This window comes from Heptranchias perlo, chromosome 35 (genome assembly GCF_035084215.1).
Source record: "Heptranchias perlo isolate sHepPer1 chromosome 35, sHepPer1.hap1, whole genome shotgun sequence".
NCBI classification, from domain to species: Eukaryota; Metazoa; Chordata; class Chondrichthyes; order Hexanchiformes; family Hexanchidae; genus Heptranchias; species Heptranchias perlo.
The window spans coordinates 26,844,976-26,870,671 of NC_090359.1; the positions used below are offsets into that span (position 1 = coordinate 26,844,976).

The 25,696-nt window shown below is 48.4% G+C and overlaps 1 protein-coding gene across 1 annotated transcript in view; it reads left to right on the plus strand.

Moving 5' to 3' along the window:
• LOC137302521 (arf-GAP with coiled-coil, ANK repeat and PH domain-containing protein 2-like) overlaps positions 1-25,696 on the plus strand; it is a 67,884-nt gene that overhangs the window by 24,099 nt on the left and 18,089 nt on the right. Inside the window, exons 6-14 of the mRNA XM_067972248.1 lie at positions 46-229; positions 888-932; positions 2,543-2,638; positions 7,831-7,905; positions 10,916-11,028; positions 16,459-16,510; positions 20,290-20,390; positions 23,719-23,827; positions 24,504-24,703. Of these exons, the coding sequence (XP_067828349.1) occupies positions 46-229; positions 888-932; positions 2,543-2,638; positions 7,831-7,905; positions 10,916-11,028; positions 16,459-16,510; positions 20,290-20,390; positions 23,719-23,827; positions 24,504-24,703 (975 nt within the window). The remainder of the gene's footprint in view (positions 1-45; positions 230-887; positions 933-2,542; positions 2,639-7,830; positions 7,906-10,915; positions 11,029-16,458; positions 16,511-20,289; positions 20,391-23,718; positions 23,828-24,503; positions 24,704-25,696) is intronic.

The following is a 25,696-nucleotide window of genomic DNA, read 5'->3' on the forward strand; positions in this document are numbered from 1 at the left end:
GTAATGTGGCTTCTCCCTCCCGTCCCTCATTCTTTTCTGGCTCAGGGACGTGATGAAGTTCAAGGAAACGAAGAAACACTTTGACAAAAGGAGCGAGGAGCTGGAGAACGCACTGAACAGAAACGCCCAGGCACCCCCCAAGAAACAGCATGAGGTGGATGAGGCCACCAGCGCACTCCTGGCTGCACGGAGGTCTTTCCGCCACGTATCGCTGGATTACGTACTCCAGGTGGGGGCACTTCCGAACATTGCCATCCAGTCCGATAGATTTCGGGCAAGAGCCTTGCTGTGCGTCTTGAGTATTGAGGAGAGCCGATGTCAAACCAGCGACCTGAGCAGCTTCCCCACAAGGGAGGAATAGACGCCCAGGGCCCAGAACAGAGAGTGACCATAATGTTGGTCACTGAGAGAAATGGAAAAAACAGTGCTGAAACTGGAAATGTCTGATGGGACAGTGTAGAGGGAGCTTTACTCTGTATCTAACCCGTGCTGTACCTGCCCTGGGAGTGTTTGATGGGACAGTGTAGAGGGAGATTTACTCTGTATCTAACCCGTGCTGTACCTGCCCTGGGAGTGTTTGATGGGACAGTGTAGAGGGAGCTTTACTCTGTATCTAACCCGTGCTGTACCTGCCCTGGGAGTGTTTGATGGGACAGTGTAGAGGGAGCTTTACTCTGTATCTAACCCGTGCTGTACCTGCCCTGGGAGTGTTTGATGGGACAGTGTAGAGGGAGCTTTACTCTGTATCTAACCCGTGCTGTACCTGCCCTGGGAGTGTTTGATGGGACAGTGTAGAGGGAGATTTACTCTGTATCTAACCCGTGCTGTAACCATCAATACATTTTTCTGAATTTTTTCACATCTTTTGCTGTATGTTTTTCTTCTAGATAAACGTTATTCAGGCAAAGAAGAAGAACGAGATGTTGCAGTTTGTGAGTCTGCTTTTAACCTCCCACTTTTGGCTAACTGAGGAAGGGAGTGATATCCTCGAGGGTGTGTGGCTGACCACTGACCTCTAACCATGCCTGCCCTTGGGTCAACAGTTGGTCAACATTAGCTTGTTTGAGTCGAAGATTTCTCTGCTCCTCGGGCACTGACCCGTGCTGGGGTTCTATTCCCACGGGCGCCCGCTGCCCTCCGAGTACCTCACAGGCAGCACAGCCATTCTTTACCCATGTGCCTGGTCAGTGCTCGGCAGTAAAATTCCAGCTCAGCTGATTCCATCCTCATCCAATGCATACTTTCCAACAGGAGTCAATGGATAGTGATCGGCCATGGAAACCATGGCTGGTTTATGCCCTCCAGACTCTTAGCAAGGGGTACTGAGGCCCGTTGTAGCACCCAACTGAGATCAAGTAATTCTGCACAGAGTGGGGATTGAACCTTATGGTGTTTGTGACTCAGTACCAAATTGGATGGGCAGTGTGACTCAGTACCACATTGGATGAGCAGTGTGGCTCAGTACCACATTGGATGGGCAGTGTGGCTCAGTACCACATTGGGTGGGCAGTGTGACTCAGTACCACATTGGGTGGGCAGTGTGACTCAGTATCACATTGGGTGGGCAGTGTGACTCAGTACCACAATGGATGGGCAGTGTGGCTCAGTACCACATTGGGTGGGCAGTGTGGCTCAGTACCACATTGGGTGGGCAGTGTGACTCAGTACCACATTGGATGGGCAGTGTGGCTCAGTACCACATTGGGTGGGCAGTGTGATTCAGTACCACAATGGGTGGGCAGTGTGACTCAGTACCACATTGGGTGGGCAGAGTGACTCAGTACCACATTGGGTGGGCAGTGTGACTCAGTACCACATTGGGTGGGCAGTGTGACTCAGTACCACATTGGGTGGGCAGTGTGACTCAGTACCGCATTGGGTGGGCAGTGTGGCTCAGTACCACATTGGATGGGCAGTGTGGCTCAGTACCACATTGGATGGGCAGTGTGACTCAGTACCACATTGGGTGGGCAGTGTGATTCAGTACCACATTGGGTGGGCAGTGTGACTCAGTACCACATTGGGTGGGCAGTGTGGCTCAGTATCACATTGGATGGGCAGTGTGACTCAGTACCACATTGGATGGGCAGTGTGGCTCAGTACCACATTGGATGGGCAGTGTGGCTCAGTATCACATTGGATCGGCAGTGTGGCTCAGTACCACATTGGATGGGCAGTGTGACTCAGTATCACATTGGATGGGCAGTGTGGCTCAGTATCACATTGGGTGGGCAGTGTGGCTCAGTACCACATTGGGTGGGCAGTGTGGCTCAGTACCACATTGGGTGGGCAGTGTGGCTCAGTACCACATTGGGTGGGCAGTGTGGCTCAGTACCACATTGGGTGGGCAGTGTGGCTCAGTACCACATTGGGTGGGCAGTGTGACTCAGTACCATACTGGGTGGGCAGTGCCCGAACCCACTGGGTCAAGCTTGCGTCAATTATTTTTATATTTAATTATAAAAATGTTTTTGGGCCTTTTGAGGTGACTCAGCCTTTGTTGTTTCTGGTGCCGCCTAATCTTCGATCTGTTTGGTTATAGATGGTGTCGTTCATGGATGCGCAGTCCAGCTTCTTCACTCAGGGCTACGAGACACTCAAGCGACTCGATACTTACAAGAAGAAGCTCGCAGAGCAGGTACAGTGTGGAGCGAAGCCTCCATGGCCCCTTGCACTGCCTTGTTGGGCGTCCCAGTGTTTTGCTCTCGGTGGTTCAATGATAGAATTGCTTTGTACAGTCACTGCACACTCCCACTCACCCACCAGCAGACATAAGACCATAAGAACATAAGAAATGGGAGCAGGAGTAGGCCATACGACCCCCTCGAGACTGTTCCGCCATTCAATCAGACCATGGCTAATCTTCAACCTCACTTTCCCGCCCGATCCCCATATCCCTTGATTCCCCTGGAGTCCAAAAATTTATCTATCTCAGCTTTGAATATACTCAATGACTCAGCATTCACAGCCCTCTGGGATAGAGTATTCCAAAGATTCACAACCCTCTGAGTGAAGAAATGCCTCATCTCAGTCTTAAATGGCCGACCCCTTATCCTGCGACTATGCCCTCTAGTTCCAGAGACTTATTCTCTGCTTTGTCACCTGTCTGCATCCGTTTTTATTCAGGTCTGCCTGTCCGTCTCTTTGTGTGTGCCTCTCACTCTCCCCGTGTGTCTGTCTCTCTCCCTGTGTCTCTGTCTCTCTCCGTGTGCGTGAGACCCTTGTTTCCTGTGTGTGTGTCTCTCCCCTTGTGTGCATGTGTGCCTGTGTCTCTCTCCTTCTATGTCTCTTTGTTTGTATGTGACTGTGTCACGAGTAGGAGTGGGACTAATTGGATAGCTTTTTCAAAGAGCCGGCCCGAGCACGATGGGCTAAATGGTCTTCTGTGCTGTATGATACTCTGAAATTGCTGCACTGTGCACACATCCCTGAGGCTTGGGCTGGTGGGCCCTCTGGACTAGGAGGCTTTTCTTACGATTGAGACGGGTTTGATAAGTTCCCACCTCGGCCACTGGGTGGAAATATATATCCGCCTTGCAACTTGTCCCAGTTCAAGGCACATGTCCTGTTTTATATCGGGAGTGCGGGAGCCAGTACGGATTGTAGGGAGCTTTCTTCCTGGCTGAACGCAGACGAGGAGCCTGGTGTTGCAGGCTGGGACGATCGGGAATGATGGCCTCCTGCAGATGATTTCTGTATCTCTGTAATAACCCAGCAGGTGCAGAGTTGGTCAGAAAGAGGCTCAGAATGGACACAGAGAAACAGTGAAAGAGGGAGTCACACACACTGACAAAGAGGGATTTAGACAGAGAGAGAGAGACGGGGTTGCTTGATTTCAGTCTCCCTGTCTCTCAAACATTTCCCCTCTTTCTGCTGACTTTGAATGCACTGTGCTGGCTCTGTCCTCTTGGGCCCACCCTGTTATCTGCCTGCTCACAGTCCGCAGCCTGAGACAGGCAGGAAGCAGTGACACTGGGCCTCAATCACAGCCTCGGCTCCCAAAAACAACAGGATGTTACCGTAACACTTAGTCCCAGGGATTCTGTGCCTCTCGGAGCAAGTATAGAGCGGGGACGAGTGCTGGGAAGAAGTTCAGAGATGTCCACAGTATGACCGGGAGCAGAATCGGATCGCCGTGTTTCCGAATCTGGAATTGGCAGATCCAGGCTAGGGGCAGGGTCAGTATCAGCTGTTCATTGTTGCTGTGTATGAAATGGTTGTGTGTTTTCTAACCCTGAGTGGGCTTGTGGTATTAACCTTGGCTCAGAGGGTAGCATCCTCACCTCTGAGTCAGAAGGTCGTGGGTTCAAAGACCCACTCCATGGAACTTGAGCCCATAATCTAGGCCGACACTCCCGGTGCAGCACTGAGGGAGCACTGCACTGTCAGAGGTGCCGTCTTTCGGACGTGATGTTAAATTGAGGCCCTGTCTGCCCTCTCAGGTGGGCGTGAAAAGATCCCACAATACTTTTTGAAGAAGTGCAGGGGAGTTCTTCCCGGTGTCCTGGTCAATATTTATCCTTCAACCAACATCAGTAAAACAGATTATCAGGTCGTTATTACGTTTGTGGGATCTTACTGTGCGCAGATTGGCTGCCGCATTTCCAACATTTCAACAGTGACTACATTTCAAAAGTACTTCAGTACCTGTGAAACACTTTGGGACGTCCTGAGGTTGTGAAAGGCGCTGTGTCAATGCAAGTTCTTTCTTTACTTCTTTTCCTGTTTCTATGTGAGATGCAAGGTTTTGGGTTACACTCTCCTGCCCCAGTGGGGTAATGGCTTGCCTGGTACTGAGCCTCACAGGGTAGGAGATGCCAGGTTCAATTCTGGGTCCATGCAGAGGTGGCTGGGCAGCACTAGTGCTCCAACAGTTGGCCTCAGTGCCCCGATCACTATCCCTGTTCGAAGATGCATGTGTGGATATCGGGTGAGGACGGGATGGGACTGGGCGCTGCTGACACTGAGCTCATATGAATGATGAATGGCCACATTGAGTGAAGGACTGGATGGGACTCGTGGAACCCCAGGCTGCACGGGCACTGACTCTCAGAGAGAGGGAACCCATATCCCAGTAAGAGTCGCTGCCCGGGGAACTGTCCCCCAGTGAGAGTCAGTTCCCGTGGAACTGGGACCCAGTGAGAGTCGGTGCCTGTGGAACTGTCCCCCAGTGAGAGTCAGTGTCTGTGGAACTGTCCCCCAGTGAGAGTCAGTGTCTGTGGAACTGTCCCCCAGTGAGAGTCAGTGCCTGTGGAACTGTCCCCCAGTGAGAGTCGGTGCCTGTGGAACTGTCCCCCAGTGAGAGTCAGTGTCTGTGGAACTGTCCCCCAGTGAGAGTCAGTGTCTGTGGAACTGTCCCCCAGTGAGAGTCAGTGTCTGTGGAACTGTCCCCCAGTGAGAGTCGGTGTCTGTGGAACTGTCCCCCAGTGAGAGTCGGTGTCTGTGGAACTGTCCCCCAGTGAGAGTCAGTCCCTGTGGAACTGTCCCCCAGTGAGAGTCAGTGCCTGTGGAACTGTCCCCCAGTGAGAGTCGGTGCCTGTGGAACTGTCCCCCAGTGAGAGTCGGTGCCTGTGGAACTGTCCCCCAGTGAGAGTCGGTGCCTGTGGAACTGTCCCCCAGTGAGAGTCAGTGTCTGTGGAACTGTCCCCCAGTGAGAGTCAGTCCCTGTGGAACTGTCCCCCAGTGAGAGTCAGTGTCTGTGGAACTGTCCCCCAGTGAGAGTCGGTGCCTGTGGAACTGTCCCCCAGTGAGAGTCGGTGCCTGTGGAACTGTCCCCCAGTGAGAGTCAGTGTCTGTGGAACTGTCCCCCAGTGAGAGTCAGTCCCTGTGGAACTGTCCCCCAGTGAGAGTCAGTGCCTGTGGAACTGTCCCCCAGTGAGAGTCGGTGCCTGTGGAACTGTCCCCCAGTGAGAGTCAGTGCCTGTGGAACTGTCCCCCAGTGAGAGTCGGTGCCTGTGGAACTGTCCCCCAGTGAGAGTCGGTGCCTGTGGAACTGTCCCCCAGTGAGAGTCAGTGCCCGGGGAACCTGTACCCCAGTGAGAGTCAATGTCTGTGGAACTGTACTCCAGCGAGTCTCTTTTTTTTTTTCTCTCTCTCTCACACACTCTTACCCTATTTTTAAATTAACTTTTCTGATGGAGGTTGATCTCACTCCAATCAGGGATCTTGTGCCTGTGATCGAAGAGTAAAGACAGAAAGCTTATAAGAAGAGTAGCTAACAGTTTTAAAACTGCTCATTAAACGGAGCTGGATCGTGCCTCCTGCTCTGATCGGTCATTAAGTTCAATCATTTGATATTTTTCAATAATTTCCTTGAATTCCTCTCTGGGAATTGCAGCATCCCAGCAGCAAGCACTTTCCTGTTTTGTTGTTGGGAGGCAGCTCTGACCACAACCTTTGACATCATTCCCTGAGTTTGTGCTGATTTCTATTAAATACAGATCGTGAATGTAAACAGCCTGGGAGAACGATGGGACATCCTGCCACATGTGTACACACATACGTGCATGTACGCACTTGTGTGTATGTGCATTGGTGTGTACAAATGTGTATGTGTCTGTATTAGTACGGATGTGTATGTGTGTGTGTATGTGTGCCTATTAGTGTGTATGGATGTGTATGGATGTGCAATAGTGTGTATGGATGCGTTTGTGTGTGTGAGTGTGTATTGTGATTGTTTAAGTGTGAGCGTGCAAGTGAGTGTGCCAATGTGTGTGTGAGTGCGATTGTGTGTTAGTATGTGTGTGTGTTAATGTGTATGTTTGAGTGACTGTGTGTGTTAGTATGTGTGTGAGAATGAGTGTGTGTCTGCGAGTGTGTGTTAGTGTGTATGGGTGAGTGTGTGTGCACACAAGCTGTAAATCAGTGGCAGGTTATCAGTGGGATATTTCTAGCCGTGTTTCTGAGGTATCACCTTGTGGATTGAAGTGGCACACTATGCCCGTCACAGGGGCTGCAGGGCACGGCTGAGTGGCATCATCGCATTCTCCTGTCCTCACTGAAGATATTCAGGATTGGTTATACTGGTTTCAACAAGAATTTGTGCAAAATGACTGTGCACAACTGCCACTCACTAATGTCACTGGGTGCACGACTGTCACTCACTAATGTCACTGGGTGGACAACTGCCTCTCACTAATGTCATTGGGTGGACGACTACCGCTCACTAATGTCATTGGGTGGACGACTGCCGCTCACTAATGTCATTGGGTGGACGACTGCCGCTCACTAATGTCACTGGGTGGACGACTGCCGCTCACTAATGACACCACCTGCACAGGTTCCTCCTTCTGATCACTATCCAGTGACCCTTGCTGGGCATAACTGTAAGACAGCCATTAACAGATCAAATCAAGAATTTAGGAGGAATTGCTTTACATGGCGAGTGGCGAGAATGTGGCACTCGCTGCCACGTGGAATGGGTAAAGCAGATACCATAGATGCAATTAAGGGGAGGCTTGATGCATTCACAAAGGAGAGGGGGGTAGAGGGATATGGGGTGCGGGATGGGAAGAGGTAATTGGAGTGGGAGAAGGCTTGTGTGGAGCATAGACCAGTTGGGCTGAATGGCCTGTTTGTGTGCTGTAGATTCTATGTAAGTGAAGAAATCAGCTGAGGGCTCAGATCGAATATCCCCAGTCGAATATCCTGTCCACACTCACCTATGAAGAATGGACCTAGGGTAAGGTACCTGTACTGGGGAACCCGGATCCCACTGAGAATCAGCGCCTTCGGCGGGAGGGGTAGAATTTAACTTTTTTTAAAAATCGATTAATTCTCCGCTCTCATGTGCTGGTTTCAACGTTGTGTTTGTGTTTTTCTGTCCCACAGTTGCATCAGCTCGTGCTGAACTCGGCACGGGATAAACGTGACATGGAGCAGCGGCATGCCGCGATCAAGCAGAAGGTGAGACACTGTGTATAAATACCCCACGGCAGAGTGGTTCAAAGTCAGAACAGAGCAACAAGAGCTGGACACTGGACAGGGAGCAGACTTGCTCTTCAAACTTATTTTCTACTTCATTTCTTTGTGACATTGAGTGAAGATGATTTTGTCTCCTGGATTCAATAGAGTTTCTCCCCCACCCTCCCAATTTTTCCTCTACACTGTCCCATCAAACACTCCCAGGGCAGGTACAGCACGGGTTAGATACAGAGTAAAGCTCCCTCTACACTGTCCCATCAAACACTCCCAGGGCAGGTACAGCACCGGTTAGATAGAGAGTAAATCTCCCTCTACACTGTCCCATCAAACACTCCCAGGGCAGGTACAGCACGGGTTAGATACAGCGTAAAGCTCCCTCTACACTGTCCCATCAAACACTCCCAGGGCAGGTACAGCACGGGTTAGATACAGAGTAAAGCTCCCTCTACACTTTGCCAAGGCTGAAGGAGGAGCGGGCAGGAAATTGGACAAGAATTTAGATTTGAGGTTAGGATCAGATCAGATCAGCCATGATCTTATTGAATGGCGGAGCAGGCTCGAAGGGCCAATTGGCCTACTCCTGCTCCTATTTCTTATGTTCTTAGAGCAAAGAAATGAGACCAAAATGAAGGGTTTGGAAACCCAAGTTGCAGGCGTGATTCTGTAGTCAAGTGGGTCAGCTACCCAGCACCCGGCCCCTGCTTAATGGCTGGAGGTGGTGCTGCTTGAGATGTTCGTGAGGACGGTTGCCCTCTGCTACCCCACGGCACCTCAGGCCAGCATGTCTGGCTGGAGCGCCTGGTGCCTGTCTCTGACTGTGCCAGATGTAGGGGACATGTTGGCTGCAGGTGCCCTTGCAGCGGGCGGCACAGCTCTGCACCTGGCTCTCCGCTGATCTGGAGCCTGCCTCCCACAGTTGGTGTGCAGATACGTTTGGTGGCATCTTGGCAGCTGCAGCCAGTCAGTCTTGGCAGGCTGATGATCGTCCTCTTTCTTGCAGCAGCACTGAACGCAGCACATCCTGCGGCTCGGCGGCTGCCACAGAACCAACCAGCAGGATAGTTAGTCAGCCCTCCACATGTATCTGTGCCATTGGGCCTGCGGTCACAACCTAACTCGAGCGTTGGAGTCTTCACATCCACCAATGCTCTGCTTAAGTGAGCTTTGTGCAGCTCTGTTTAGATGCCAGTATGAGGGGACCGTTAGATTGGGCACAGGGCACCTCTTGTGCTGACCTGCCTATAGTATTCCTGTTTCTCCTCCATAACACTGACATATATGGACATTCCCACTGGGGAACGTTAATCAAAATGGACGGAGTAAGAGCAGAAGGATTATCACACAGGTTCATGCGGAGCTAAGTGGTAGCAGGAAAAAAACAACGATTAAGAAAATCAGTGAGGTAACGGCCTTAAAACTGTTCATTTAATCTTCTTACTTGGCCCCTTTAATGAAATTCCACCTGCAGCTGATCCCCTAGCAACTGATCCCCTAGCAATCCTGAGCACTCGTTATATCCAGACGGGATTTGGAAGTGACATTGCAGCGGCAAAACTGCTTAAAAAAGGAGTGGGAGATGTTATGACACTCGGGTGTTCATTCAAATATTATTTTGAAGCTTATGCCAGGAATTTCCTGCACCGAACTCCCCCTCTCTCCGCCCCCCCCCCCCCCGTCAGAACCAATGCAAATGTACGATCTAGGCAAATGAGGCAGTGACCTGCTGCTTTTGTCCATTATGCTCCTGAAATCTGGTCGCATATGGGCCATAACAGACAGGAATTCCACCCCACTGTAGTTACAGGCTTAACTCTCTCCTCGGAAGACAGAAAAATAACAAACAGCTGTGCCTGGATGGACACCCAAGAGGTTTCAATATTAACCTTTATGTGCCAGTTTATTGCTCACTCATTTACAGAGTGTCTCTCCGTCTCTTTCTCTGATGCTCAATTGGAACAAGGGAAGCTGAGAAATAATTTTCAAAAAAACTTGACCGGACAAAATAAATTTAAAGATGTGTTTCTTAAGCTGTAAGGAGCTGCCAATCAAACATGTGTCCAAACAAAACCCACAAGATGCTCATGTTTGAATTGAATGGCTTGGCTCCTCCCTCAAACACCTGACCAGATACAACATCTATATTGTGCAGCTGTTGCACCAAAACAAAGTGAGGCCGTTTGCTACGGGCGAACCTGGCTTTTAACCCTGTCTGTACCGTCAGATATATTATAGACAAAAAGCTTCATTTTTGTCACAGGGGCCTGATTCTCCTACTGATCTGGTGCACCTTTATCTCAAGGGGGCTGGAATACAAAGGGGTGGAAGTTATGTTACAGTTATATAAAGTTCTGGTTAGACCCCATTGGGAGTACTGAGTTCAGTTCTGGGCACCGCACCTCAGGAAGGATATATTGGCCTTGGAGGGGATGCAGCGCAGATTCACCAGAATGATACCGGGGCTAAATTATGAGGACAGGTTGCATAGACTGGGCTTGTATTCCCTCGTGTATAGACGATTAAGGGGTGATCTAATTGAGGTGTTTAAAATGATTAAAGGATTTGATAGGGTAGATAGAGAGAAACTATTTCCTCTGGTGAGGGGAGTCTAGAACAAGGGGGCATAACCTTAAAATTAGAGCTAAGCCGTTCAGGGGTGATGTCAGGAAGCACTTCTTCACACAAAGGGGAGTGGAAATCTGGAACTCTCTTCCCCCAAAAAGCTGATGAGGCTGGGGGTCAATTGAAAATTTCAAAACTGAGATTGATAGATTTTGTTGGGCAAGGGTATTAAGGGTTACGGAACCAAAGCGGGTAAATGGGGTTAAGATACAGATCAGCCATGATCTAATTGAATGGCGGAACAGGCTCGAGGGGCTGAATGGCCTGTTTCTATGTTCCTATGAGTCGGAGGGTTGGAGGGTGGGGAGTGGGGGCGTCTATTTGTTCCAGTTGAAGTGTTGCCGGTTTAATTAAAGATTTCTACCTCCCACAGGACGTATCTTATGATGATTCAATGGTGGAGTTTAACATGGAGGCCCCAAACGGTGTTGTAATGGAGGGTTACCTGTACAAACGAGCCAGCAATGCCTTCAAAACCTGGAACAGGTGCTGTAAACATCCTCTACTTGCAGTTTAAATTATGTATTAAGCCGTTCCAACTCTCTACTGTAAAGTCAGAGTCCCTCCGAAACTCCAATCCTGCTCCCAAATCTGGGGAGGACCCTCTCTCACATTCCTGGACAGGATTCAAGGGAATGCTTTCCTTGCATACCTGCAGCATCTCTCTGCATCACAACCTTGCTGGTCAATTTTATCAGTAATACTCTGGTCAGTGTCTCTCCGAACTTTTCTATAGAAAATAGAAGGCTAATGGAGGTCTTTAAAATTATGAAGGGGTTCGATAGGGTAGACGTAGAGAAGATGTTTCCACTTGTGGGGGGTTCCAAAACTAGAGGTCATAAATAAAAGATAGTTACTAATAAAACCAATAAAGAATTCAGGAGAAATTTCTTTACTCAGAGAGTGGTTAGAATGTGGAACCAGCTACCACATGGAATAGTTGAGGTGAATAGCATAGATGCCTTTAAGGGGAAGCTAGACAAACACATGAGGGAGAAAGGAATAGAAGGATATACTGATAGGGTGAGATGAAGTAGGGTTAGAGGAAGTTTATACAGAGCATAAACACTGGCATAGACCAGTTGGGCCATATGGCCTGTTTCTGTGCTGTAAATTCTATGTAATTATATGTAGTTCCTCCTAAGCTCCAAATCCCCCATCCTACACACTCGTCCTCCTCCCTGTATTCAAATGAAAACTCACTGTGCCATCGCCTACTCAAACGCATTCTATTTAGGACTTCAAAACTGTGGAGCACCTCACCTCCCTCAGTCTTCGTACAGTCGACAGGCTTTTAAATCCCAAGCTTGGTGTCACCTAACTCCCACAGCCTGCTTTACTTCACTTTCTCTTTCACTCCTCTCACTCTTGGTACTGTCCTGCACTGTGGGATTTGGCCCTTCATTTAGGTCTCTCAAGGAAAATATAATGCTTTTTCTAAATGTTCAACCTTTCTCCCACAGGTTGTGTACTGGGATGGGATGGTGGGTCGGGTCTGTGCTGGCTGTACTGGGATGGTGGGTCGGGTCTGTGCTGGCTGTACTGGGATGGTGGGTCAAGTTTTTGTGCTGGCTGTACTGGGATGGTGGGTCAAGTTTTTGTACTGGCTGTACTGGGATGGTGGGTCAAGTTTTTGTACTGGCTGTACTGGGATGGTGGGTCAAGTTTTTGTACTGGCTGTACTGGGATGGTGGGTCAAGTTTTTGTACTGGCTGTACTGGGATGGTGGGTCAAGTTTTTGTACTGGCTGTACTGGGATGGTGGGTCAAGTTTTTGTACTGGCTGTACTGGGATGGTGGGTCAAGTTTTTGTACTGGCTGTACTGGGATGGTGGGTCAAGTTTTTGTACTGGCTGTACTGGGATGGTGGGTCAAGTTTTTGTACTGGCTGTACTGGGATGGTGGGTCAAGTTTTTGTACTGGCTGTACTGGGAGGGTGGGTCAAGTTTTTGTACTGGCTGTACTGGGAGGGTGGGTCAAGTTTTTGTACTGGCTGTACTGGGAGGGTGGGTCAAGTTTTTGTACTGGCTGTACTGGGAGGGTGGGTCAAGTTTTTGTACTGGCTGTACTGGGAGGGTGGGTCAAGTTTTTGTACTGGCTGTACTGGGAGGGTACAGACTGAGGATCAGTCACAAGAGGGAAGTTGGAAGAAAGATTTTCACACCAAGGGTTATTAGACCAAGGAATACTTTACCATGAGGGGCTGTTGAGGCAAAGACAGTGACATCACTTGACAGAGATTGGGAGAAGGATTTAAAAAGTAAGAATATAAAAGCATACTGGGAAAGGCCAGGGGAATGGGAGTAGAATAAACAGCTCCAGCTGTGGTAGCATAGTGGTTATGTTACTGGGCTAATCCAGAGTCATGAGTTCAAATCCCACCACGGCAGCTGGTGAATTTAAATTCAATTAATTAAATTCCATTAATTAAAAATTTTAAAAAATTTTTTTAAAAATCAGTGATGATGGCCATGAAACTACCGGATTGTCGTAAAAACCCATCTGGTTCACTAATGTCCTTTAGGGAAGGAAACCTGCCGTCCTGACCCGGTCTGGCCTATATGTGACTCCAGACCCACAGCAATGTGGTTGATTCTTAATTGCCCTCTGAAATGGCCCAGCAAGCCACTCAGTTGTAAAATCTCGCTACGAAAAGTCATAAGAATAAAACCAGACGGACCACCCGGCATCGGACCACTAGGCACCGGACACGACAACGGCAAAACACCAAGCCCAGTCGACCCTGCAAGGTCCTCCTTACTAACATGTGGGGACTTGTGCCAAAATTGGGAGAGCTGTCCCACAGACTAGTCAAGCAACAGCCTGACATAGCCATACTCACAGAATCATATCTTTCAGCCAACGTCCCAGACTCTTCCATCACCATCCCTGGGTATGTCCTGTCCCACCGGCAGGACAGACCCACCAGAGGTGGCGGTACAGTGATATACAGTCAGGAGAGAGTGGCCCTGGGAGTCCTCAACATTGACTCTGGACCCCATGAAATCTCATGGCATCAGGTCAAACATGGGCAAGGAAACCTCCTGCTGATGACCACCTACCGTCCTCCCTCAGCTGATGAATCAGTCCTTCTTCATGTTGAGCACCACTTGGAGGAAGCACTGAGGGTAGCAAGGGCACAAAATGTACTCTGGGTGGGGGACTTCAATGTCCATCACCAAGAGTGGCTCGGTAGCACCACTACTGACCGAGCTGGCCGAGTCCTGAAGGACATAGCTGCTAGGCTGGGCCTGCGGCAGGTGGTGAGCGAACCAACACGAGGGAAAAACTTACTTGACCTTGTCCTCACCAATCTCCCTGTCGCAAATGCATCTGTCCATGACAGTATTGGTAGGAGTGACCACCGCACAGTCCTCGTGGAGATGAAGTCCCGTCTTCGCACTGAGGACACCATCCAACGTGTTGTGTGGCACTACCACAGTGCTAAATGGGATAGATTCAGAACGGATCTAGCAGCTCAAAATTGGGCATCCATGAGGCACTGTGGGCCATCAGCAGCAGCAGAATTGTATTCCACCACAATCTGTAACCTCATGGCCCGCCATATTCCTCACTCTACCATTACCAACAAGCCAGGGGATCAACCCTGGTTCAATGAGGAGTGTAGAAGAGCATGCCAGGAGCAGCACCAGGCGTACCTAAAAATGAGGTACCAACCTGGTGAAGCTACAACTCAGGACTACATGCATGCTAAACAGCGGAAGCAACATGCTATAGAAAGAGCTAAGCGATTCCACAACCAACGGATCAGATCAAAGCTCTGCAGTCCTGCCACATCCAGTCCTGAATGGTGGTGGACAATTAAACAACTAACGGGAGGAGGAGGCTCTGCAAACATCCCCATTCTCAATGATGGTGGAGTCCAGCACGTGAGTGCAAAAGACAAGGCTGAAGCGTTTGCAACCATCTTCAGCCAGAAGTGCCGAGTGGATGATCCATCTCAGCCTCCTCCCGATATCCCCACCATCACTGAAGCCAGTCTTTGGCCAATTCGATTCACTCCACGTGATATCAAGAAACGGCTGAGTGCACTGGATACAGCAAAGGCTATGGGCCCCGACAACATCCCAGCTGTAGTGCTGAAGACTTGTGCTCCAGAACTAGCTGCGCCTCTAGCCAAGCTGTTCCAGTACAGCTACAACACTGGCATCTACCCGACAATGTGGAAAATTGCCCAGGTATGTCCTGTCCACAAAAAGCAGGACAAATCCAATCCGGCCAATTACCACCCCATCAGTCTACTCTCAATCATCAGCAAAGTGATGGAAGGTGTCGTCGACAGTGCTATCAAGCGGCACTTACTCACCAATAACCTGCTCACCGATGCTCAGTTTGGGTTCCGCCAGGACCACTCGGCTCCAGACCTCATTACAGCCTTGGTCCAAACATGGACAAAAGAGCTGAATTCCAGAGGTGAGGGGAGAGTGACTGCCCTTGACATCAAGGCAGCATTTGACCGAATGTGGCACCAAGGAGCCCTAGTAAAATTGAAGTCCATGGGAATCAGGGGGAAAACTCTGCAGTGGCTGGAGTCATACCTAGCACAAAGGAAGATGGTAGTGGTTGTTGGAGGCCAATCATCTCAGCCCCAGGGCATTGCTGCAGGAGTTCCTCAGGGCAGTGTCCTAGGCCCAACCATCTTCAGCTGCTTCATCAATGACCTTCCCTCCATCATAAGGTCAGAAATGGGGATGTTCGCTGATGACTGCACAGTGTTCAGTTCCATTCGCAACCCCTCAGATAATGAAGCAGTCCGAGCCCGCATGCAGCAAGACCTGGACAACATCCAGGCTTGGGCTCATAAGTGGCAAGTAACATTCGCGCCAGATAAGTGCCAGGAAATGACCATCTCCAACAAGAGAAAGTCTAACCACCTCCCCTTGACATTCAACGGCATTACCATCGCCGAATCCCCCACCATCAACATCCTGGGGGTCACCATTGACCAGAAACTGAACTGGACCAGCCATATAAATACTGTGGCTACGAGAGCAGGTCAGAGGCTGGGTGTTCTGCGGCGAGTGACTCACCTCCTGACTCCCCAAAGCCTTTCCACCATCTACAAGGCACAAGTCAGGAGTGTGATGGAATACTCTCCACTTGCCTGGATGAGTGCAGCTCCAACAACACTCAAGAAGCTCGACACCATCCAAGATAAAGCGGCCCGCTTGATTGGCACCCCATCCACCACCCTAAACATTCACTCCCTTCACCACCGGCGCACTGTGGCTGCAGTGTGTACCATCCACAGGATGCACTGCAGCAACTCGCCAAGGCTTCTTCGACAGCACCTCCCAAACCCGCGACCTCTACCACCTAGAAGGACAAGGGCAGCAGGCGCATGGGAACAACACCACCTGCACGTTCCCCTCCAAGTCACACACCATCCCGACTTGGAAATATATCGCCGTTCCTTCATTGTCGCTGGGTCAAAATCCTGGAACTCCCTTCCTAACAGCACTGTGGGAGAACCGTCACCACACGGACTGCAGCGGTTCAAGAAGGCGGCTCACCACCACCCTCGAGGGCAATTAGGGATGGGCAATAAATGCTGGCCTTGCCAGCGACGCCCACATCCCGTGAACGAATAAAAAAAAAGCTCAAGAACTTGCATCTCCAAATGGCTGCCTTCTGTACTGTAATGTTTTGATTCTATGGTGTCTGTGTCTAGCAGGATGTAGAAATATAGAGAGGGAGGTGTTGCTGCTGCTGCAATCAGTGGGCAATATGGAGAGGGAGTTGTTCTTGCTCTCCCTGCATGGAGAACGAGTGGTCTTTGTTGAAATTTAATTTCGGTTGAGGTGATCTCTGGGTTTGGGTCTTCTAAGACTTCACATTTTGCTCTGCTGTGTCTTGTCACGGCTCTTCTCCTCATGGCTCTGTTCTGTCCTCACAGACGATGGTTTTCCATTCAAAACAACCAGCTGGTGTACCAGAAGAAGCTGAAGGTGAGAGCACCCGATTGGTTGCGAGTTTGTGAGTATGGAGACTCTCACCTTTGTCCCCTCCTGCTCCTCAGTCAAGAATTCGGCGGTGAAACCAGCTCCAGGAGACCATGTTGGACAAAAGTGCTCCAACTTCAGAGCAACAGCGCACTCTGCATAATGAAAAAAACTTGCATTTACACAGCACCTTTCACCACCTCAGGACACCCCAAAGCACATCACAGCCAATGAAGTACTTTTTGAAGTGTAGTCACTGTTGTAACGTAGGGAAACACAGCAGCCAATTTGAGCACAGAAAGATCCCAAACAGTGATAATGACCAGACTGATGTTGGTTGAGGGATAAATATTGGCCGGGACACCGGATAGAATTCACCTGCATTTTTGTTTTGAATAGTGCTGTGGTGTTTGAGGATGGGTGCTCTTACTGATAGTTATTCTTCAAAATAATAGGGTTTGCAGCATTACAGGTAGATATTCACAGATTTATTAAGCATATGATAACTATTATTGACAATAATTAAACATACTTACCAACAGCATTTTACAGCACAGAAACAGGCCATTTGGCCCAACTGGTTCATGCCAGCGTTTATGCTGCACACAAGCCTCCTCCCTCCCTAATCTAACCCTGTCAGCACACCCTTCTATTCCTTTCTCCTTTGTGTGCTTATCTAGCTTCCCTTTAAACTTACGAGTTTTTAACCTGGTGAATCCACATGTTAACAGCTAAATCGTCAGTTGATCAGACCCCATCATATTCTGATTCTCTCTTCCAGCACCGACTCTTTTATATCGTATTTTTCCCAATTCGGTTATGTTTTAGTATTACCTAATGTTCCTTTCATGTCCCCGTCAATGTCTTCAGTTTTACACTTCCTGATTCTTTTTATTTCAATCTATACTTTTTCATAGAATTTAAAGATACACACAGTTCAATGTAAATATCGCAATTCCAAACCAGTACGATTCAAACCTATACTTTACAGATCTTACACAATACAATCTCAGTTACAATTCAACACAGTACATTTCTTATGATTCATGGTGTACAATACAAGGTGGGGTGGCCTCTCCCCATACAGCCTTTGTGTAGGCCACACCTCGCTTCAGTGCGTCCCGCAGCACGTACTCCTGGACCTTGGAGCGCACCAGTTGGCGACACTCAATCGTGGACAGCTCCTTCAGCTGGAAGACCAGCATGTTTTGGGCGGACCAAAGGGCCTCCTTCACCGAGTTGATGGTCTTCCAGCCGCAGGTGATATCTGTCTCGGTGTGAGTCCCAGGGAACAGCCCATACAGCGCAGCGTCCTGTGTTACCGAACTGTTTGGGATGAACTGGGACAGATACCAATGCATTTCTCTCCACACCCTCTGCGCGAAGGGGCAGCCCATCAGGAGGTGGATGACAGCCTCCTCCCGAGGGCAGCTCGCGGTGGCGCTGAGATTCCATGAGTGTTGGAAGGACCGCACTGGGAGGGCCTATCTCACCACCATCCACATCTGATTGATCTGTCAATCACATACTTAGAACGAAGTTAGTTAAAGAACTATCAAAGGCATTTGAACACTCCTGTGTGGGTGTTACTTTACCATCACCCTAGGCTGCATTAGTTTCGACAGATGTCACCTTCCAGGGTGGCCGTTTATGTATCAATGCAACCACCATCAACTTTACAGACACCTAACCACCATGAAATTGTTACACCTCATGGCCCTGTGAAGTTGAAAGTCAAATAATTTATAAGGTGGGGTTCCACCTACATAACCACTCACCTACATGCCTCCTGAGGTTTGTTATAGGGTCTGTTCACAATTAAAGGGAAAAATCAAACTGCTAGCGAGATCAGTTCCAATTGAAAAGTTACTGGACACAGTTAAATTAATATTGATTTCTCTTTATAGGAGTTCCATTTGATTAACCCTTTGCTAACAGTGGGATCTTTTACACCCACCTGAAGGGGCTTCAGTTTAATGTCTCATCTGAAAGACAGCACCTCCAACAGTGCAGCACTCCCTCAGTGTCAACCTAGAATTTGTGCTCTAGACTCATTATACAAACGTACGAACATACAAATTAAGTGCAGCAGTAGGCATTCGGCCCCTCGAGCCTGCTCTGCCATTTGATAAGATCATGGCTGATCTGATTGTGACTGCATTCCTACTATAACCTTTGACTCCCTTGTTAATCAGGAATCTATCCAGTCAGTCTTAAAAATATTCAATGACCCTGCCCCCACCGCTCTCTGGGGAAGGGAGTTCCACAGACTCACGACCCTCAGAAAAAAATTCTCCTCATCTCCATCTTAAATGGGAGACCCCTTATTTTTAAACTGCAGCCCCCTAGTTCTAGTCTCTCCCACAAGGGGAAACATCCTCTCAGCATCTACCCCTTCTAGTCCCCTCAGGATCTTACATGTTTCAATAAGATCACCTCATTCTTCTAAACTCCAGTGTATACAGGCCCGACTTGTCCAACCTTTCCTCATAAGATAACCCCCTCATCCCAGGAATCAGTCGAGTGAGCCTTCTCTGAACCGCCTCCAAAGCAATTATGCCCTTTCTTAAATAAGGAGACCAAAACTGCACACAGTATTCTAGATGTGGTCTCTCCAATGCCCTGTACAACTGTTGCAAAACATCTCTACTTTTATATTCCATTCCCCTTGCAATAAATGACAACATTCCATTTGCCTTCCTAATCACTTGCTGTACCTGCATACTAACTTTTTGTGATGTACTAGGACACCCAGATCCCTCTGTACCTCAGAGTTCTGCAATCTCTCTCCATTTAAATAATATACTGCTTTTCTATTCCTCCTGCCAAAGTGGACAAGTTCACATTTTCCCACATTATATTCCATTTGCCAAATTTTTGCCCACTCACTTAACCTGTCCATATCCCTTTGCAGACTCATGTCCTCTTCGCAACTTACCTTCCTACCTACCTTTGTGTGATCAGCAAATTTAACAACCATACATTCGGTCCCTTCATCCAAGTCATTGATATAGGTTGTAAATAGTTGAGGCCCGAGCACTGATCCCTGTGGCACTCCACTCGTTACATCTTGCCAACCTGAAAATGACCTATTTTTGCCTACTCTCTGTTTCCTGTTAGCTAACCAATCCTTTATCCATGCTGATATGTTACTCCCCTACACCATGAGCTCTTATTTTGTGTGGTAGCCTTTGATGTGGCACCTTGTCAAAAGCCTTCTGGAAATCCAAGCACACCACATCCACAGGATCCCCTTTATCCACGTTGCTTGTTACTTCCTCAAAGAGCTCGAATAAATTCGTCAAACACAAAGTCGTATTTACTCTGCCTGATTGCATTGAGATTTTCTAAGTGCCCTGCTATAACCTCCTTAATAATAGATTCTAGCATTTTCCCTATGACAGATGTTAAGCTAACTGGTCTGTAGTTTCCTGCTTTCTGTCTCCTTCCTTTCTTGAATAGAGGAGTTACATTCGCTATTTTCCAATCTGATGGGACCCTTCCAGAATCTAGGGAATTTTGGAAAATTAATACCAATGCATCTACTATCTCTGAAGCCACTTCTTTTAAGACCGTTGAACCCACAACCTTCTGACGCAGGGGCAAGAGTGCTACCCACTCACTCATACCTAGAGTGAGAGGAGGCTTGTGTGGACTATAAAGACTGGCAGAGACCAGTTTGGGCGAACGGCCTGTGTCTGCGCTGTAGATTCTACGTAATTCTATGAATGTGCTAATTAGTTGAATGAAACTCTATTTTCTATGTATTAATTTTGATGCTGCAGGATAATCTTACGGTCGTGGTGGAAGACCTTCGTCTGTGTACAGTTAAGACCGGTGCCGAAAGCGAGAGACGATTCTGCTTTGAAGTAGTGTCCCCCTCAAAGTGAGTGTGAATTTGCCTTCACGGGCAACACGTGGTGGCCCTTTAAAACTGCTCAGAACGTTGGCCAGACGAGGATAGATGGAGCGCACGATTCTTAGTCACGACCAGGCGTGGAATGATAGTGTGCTCGCACAGATGTTTCTTGATACAATCATTGACGCAGCTGTGCATAGGGTGATCTTTTCCCTTACTTGCTATTTTCAGAGTTTTGCACTTTGTTCCGAAGTAAAAGTAAAGAAAATAATCTTTTTTTTTAAACTTTAAGAATTTGGTGACAATATGTAGCTCCATGTTATGTACAGGAGCACAGCAACGTCAGCCCTTTGATCCTGCTCCGCCATTCATTTAGATCATGGCTGACCTGCACATCAACTCCATTTACCCACCTTGGCTCCATATCTCTTGTTTACCTTTACCTCAAAAATCTGTTGATCTCAGACTTGAAAGCTCCAATTGACCCCCAGCATCAACAGCTTTTTGGGGAGAGAGAATTCCAGATTTCTACTTCCCTTTGTGTGAGAAAGTGCCTCCTGATTTCCCTCCAGAACGGCCTGGCTCTAATTTTAAGCTCATGTCCCCTTGTTCTTGATTCCCCCATATTTACCATGTAACATTTTAAACACCTGGATCAGATCACCCCATAATCTTCTATACTCAAAGGAATACAAGCCAAGTTTATAGAAATCATAGAATCGTACATTCGGCCCATTGTGCCTGTACCGGCTCTTTGAAAGAGCTATCCAATTAGTCCCATGTCCCCTGCTCTATCCCCGTAGCCCTGAAAATGTTTCCTTTAAGTATTTATCCAATTCCCTGTTGAAAGTTATTACTGAATCCGCTTCCACCGTTCTTTCAGACAGCGCATTCCAGATCAGAACAACTCGCTGCGTTAAAAAAAAAGCTCCTCATCTCTCGATTCTTTTGACAATTATCTTAAGCCTGTGTCCTCTGGTTACCGACCCTCCTGCCACTGGAAACAGTTTCTCCTTATTTACTCTATCAAAATTTTGAACACCTCTATTAAATCTCCCCTTAACCTTCTCTGCTTTAAGGAGAGCAACCCCAGCTTCTCCAGTCTCTTGAGAATAATTGATGACCACACCCTCTCCCCACCCCGAATCCTTCACCATCGGACCCTTGCTGTGTACAAACAGTCAGAAAAAGTTCCTTTAAACAGAAACAGGAAGGGACTGATGGTGAAAGAGGCAGACAGTTGCTGCTTCCTGTCACGGTACAATAAAGAGGGCATTGAGAAACTAGACCACAGCACGACACCATCCGACAGTCTGCTCAGTGACCATCAACAGAATCTAGGGGACGGTAGTGTAGTGGTTATGTTACTGGACTAGTTATCCAGAGGCCTGGACCATTAATCCAGGGAATGCGAGTTTAAATCCCACCATTTGAATTCAGTTTTAAAAAATTCTGGAAATAAAAAGCTGGTGCCTGTAAAAGTGACCATGAAGCAGTCAGATTGTCGTAAAAACCCAACTGGTTCACTAACGTCCTTCAGGGAACAAAATCAGCCATTCTTACCCGGTCTGGTCTGTGTGTGATTTGTCTCACACCAGTCCTTAACTGTCTGCTTAAGTGGCCTAAAAAGCTAATCAGTTTCGGGATTGGCAATAAATGCCGGCCATGTCCGCGATGCCCACATCCCGAGAATGAGTAATTATTTTTTTTTTTAAAGTTATCACTGCGGCTGGAGCCTCAGGGACTCCATGAAGAGCAGCGCTCGACTGACATTCACCCCATAAAAAGGGAGCTATTCAACCTTGGCTGGTACTATATTTACACACACATATACAGGTACACAAAACACGCATACTGGTATGGGAACTGTGCATACACATACAGTAAAGAGGGAGCTTTACTCTGTATCTAACTTGTGCTGTACCTGCCCTGGGAGTGTGTAATTCCGACACGGAGTGTACAGATGTTCGATAATGCCACTCTGACATTTTGAACTAAGATCATAAGAACATAAGAAATAGGAGCAGGAGTAGGCCATATGGCCCCTCGAGCCCACTCTGTGATTCAATAAGATCATGGTGAATCCCCACCATCAACATCCTGGGGGTCACCATTGACCAGAAACTTAACTGGACCAGCCACATAAATACTGTGGCTACAAGAGCAGGTCAGAGGCTGGGTATTCTGCGGCGAGTGATTCGCCTCCTGACTCCTCAAAGCCTTTCCACCATCTAAAGGCACAAGTCAGGAGTGTGATGGAATACTCTCCACTTGCCTGGATGAGTGCAGCTCCGACAACACTCAAGAAGCTCGACACCATCCAGGACAAAGCAGCCCACTTGATTGGTACCCCATCCACCACCCTAAACATTCACTCCCTTCACCACTGGCGTACTGTGGCTGCAGTGTGTACCATCCACTGGATGCACTGCAGCAACTCACCAAGGCTTCTTCGACAGCACCTCCCAAACCCACGACCTCTACCACCTAGAAGGACAAGGGCAGCAGGCACATGGGAACAACACCACCTGCACGTTCCCCTCCAAGTCACACACTATCCCGACTTCGAAATATATCACCGTTCCATCATCGTCACTGGGTCAAAATCCTAGAACTACCTACCTAACAGCATTGTGGGAGAACCTTCAACTCACGGACCGCAGCGGTTCAAGAAGGCGGCTCACCACCACCTTCTCAAGGGCAATTAGGAATGGGCCATAAATGCTGGCCTTGCCAACGACGCCCACATCCCATGATCAAATAAAAAAAAATCTTCGACCTCAACTCCACTTTCCCACCTGATCCCCATATCCCTTGATTCCTTTAGAGTCCAAAAAACCATCAATCTCAGCCTTGAATATACTCAACGACTCAGCATCCACAGCCCTGTGGGGTAGAGAATTCCAAAGGTCCACAATCCTCAGAGTGAAGAAATTCCTCCTCATCTCAGTCCTATATGCCCGACCCCTTATCCTGAGACGATGCCCCCTAGTTCTAGACTCTCCAGCCAGGAAAAACAGCCTCTCAACATCTACCCTGTCAAGCCCTCTCAGAAACTTATATGTTTCAATGAGATCACCCCTCATTCCTCTAAACTCCAGAGAGTAAAGGCCCATACTACTCAATCTCTCCTCATAGGACAACCCTCTCATCCCAGGAATCAATCTAGTGAACCTTTGTTGCACCACCACCCAATACGATGGTTTGAAATACCATCATGGGCTCAATGGGCCCGAATGCGTCCTGTGCTGTAACAATGCTATGATTCTATGTTAAACAGTTTAAGTACTATTTGGATGCCTGCAGCCTTGATCCTGGTTCCCTATTTTGATGCCTTTGTTCTGTTTCCGGGCAGGAGCTGCATGCTTCAGGCCGACTCTGAGAAACACCAGCAAACCTGGATCCTGGCGGTACAGTCGAGCATCGCGACAGCATTTAACGAGAGGAGAGAAGACAACTACTCGGTACTCACACATTCATCAAACGTCCACATATTGTCTTAGCCTCCAACTCTACCCCCCCACCGGGCACTGACTCTCACTGGGGCACAGCTTCCACGGGCACTGACTCTCACTGGGGCACAGCTTCCACGGGCACTGACTCTCACTGGGGCACAGGTCCCACGGGCACTGACTCTCACTGGGGCACAGGTCCCACGGGCACTGACTCTCACTGGTGTCTGCTGCCATCCAGCACATCACCCAAATGGCTTTTCTTAATATATGACCCTAGATAGTGATTGCCCACAAGATATTCGACCATGAAGTACAGTCAAGGCAGATCATGTCCTCGCCTGACATCACATAGCTGCACTTTCCCACAGAGGTTACTGGACAGTGATCAGGAACAGGCACCCTGACTGATTCTTACACCTTCCTAACCCAGCGCCTCTAAGGCCAATCGTAGCACCTTATTGCCCCCCTGCCCCCCACAGCTGCAATCAGAACAGACTGAGGATGGAACCTGAAACCTGAAACCTGTGTGGCTCACTACCACACCAGGCAGTGCCTTTCCCAGGGAAGCCATGAGAAATCTGGTTAACAGCCCTTCCGAAACTAAACCTGACCCTGCTGAGCATCTTTAAGAGGTTTTTTTTTGCCGTGAGCTACATTTGTTAAAGTTCGGCGTGGTATTTTCCAGAAGTTGGAGAGGACTTCGTCCATGTCTACAGGAGTCTTCGATTTCCCCGGGGAAGCAAAACCAGGGAAGGAGAAGGGCCTGGAGCAAGTGCAAAGCATCCCCGGTAATGCTCAATGCTGCGACTGTTACGAACCACTGCCAGAATGGGCCAGCATCAACCTCGGCATCACACTCTGCATAGAATGTTCTGGAATCCACAGGTAATGGGGAGGAAAGGGGTGCAGCGGCCACTAGCCCAAATAAAACTGAGCATTTGGTGCAGTCTGAACACTCCAAGTAGGTTTTGTTCACAAAGTCTCAATTTACCTTGTCACTGCAACACACGATAGGTTAGACACCTTTCGTCCCTGACACCAGGAGCCCCATACAGACAGCAAGGAAGCACCCTCTGTCTGTTGGGTGTTGGACCCTACCTAAAGCAAGGGGGCATCGCAAACTGTCTTCTAATTGACATGAATCCACAACACAAAACTGTCCATAATTAGCACCAAACTGGCAATTTTTGTTTGATCAGCCTCGTAGATTAAGCCAAATTATATGGGTCCAGACACCAGAGATGAATCAACTTGTTGGTTCTATTAAAATCAACAGAAAGTACAAGCAAGTTATACGTCTATATGCTTACTAGTAGGATATCCATCAAGGATCTGCAAACTACTAACCAATCCAGGCAAGTTCTCAGCACAGAATACCCAAAAACGCCTGAATGTGAGCCGACTTATATACCGAGGCGGCCAATGTCAGATGACTTGCTTTGAACCTATCAATTCTGAGATTACTGTCATGTGATCTTTGTGTCATATGCTAGTATACCAGTAGATGGCAATGTCACACCATATACCCTCCATTCTCACTGAAATGTGGGTATCGTTTATGGAGAGGATAAGACAACTTTGCACAGTTATAAGCGTTACACCATAGGAACATAGGAACAGGAGTAGGCCATTCAGCCCCTCGAGCCCGCTCCGCCATTTGATAGGATCATGGCTGATCTGTGATCTAACTCCATATACCTGCCTTTGGCCCATATCCCTTAATACCTTTGGTTGGCAAAAAGCTATCTATCTCAGATTTAAATTTAGCAATTGAGCTCGCATCAATTGTCGTTTGCGGAAGAGAGTTCCAAACTTCTACCACCCTTTGTGTGTAGAAATGTTTTCTAATCTCACTCCTGAAAGGTCCGGCTCTAATTT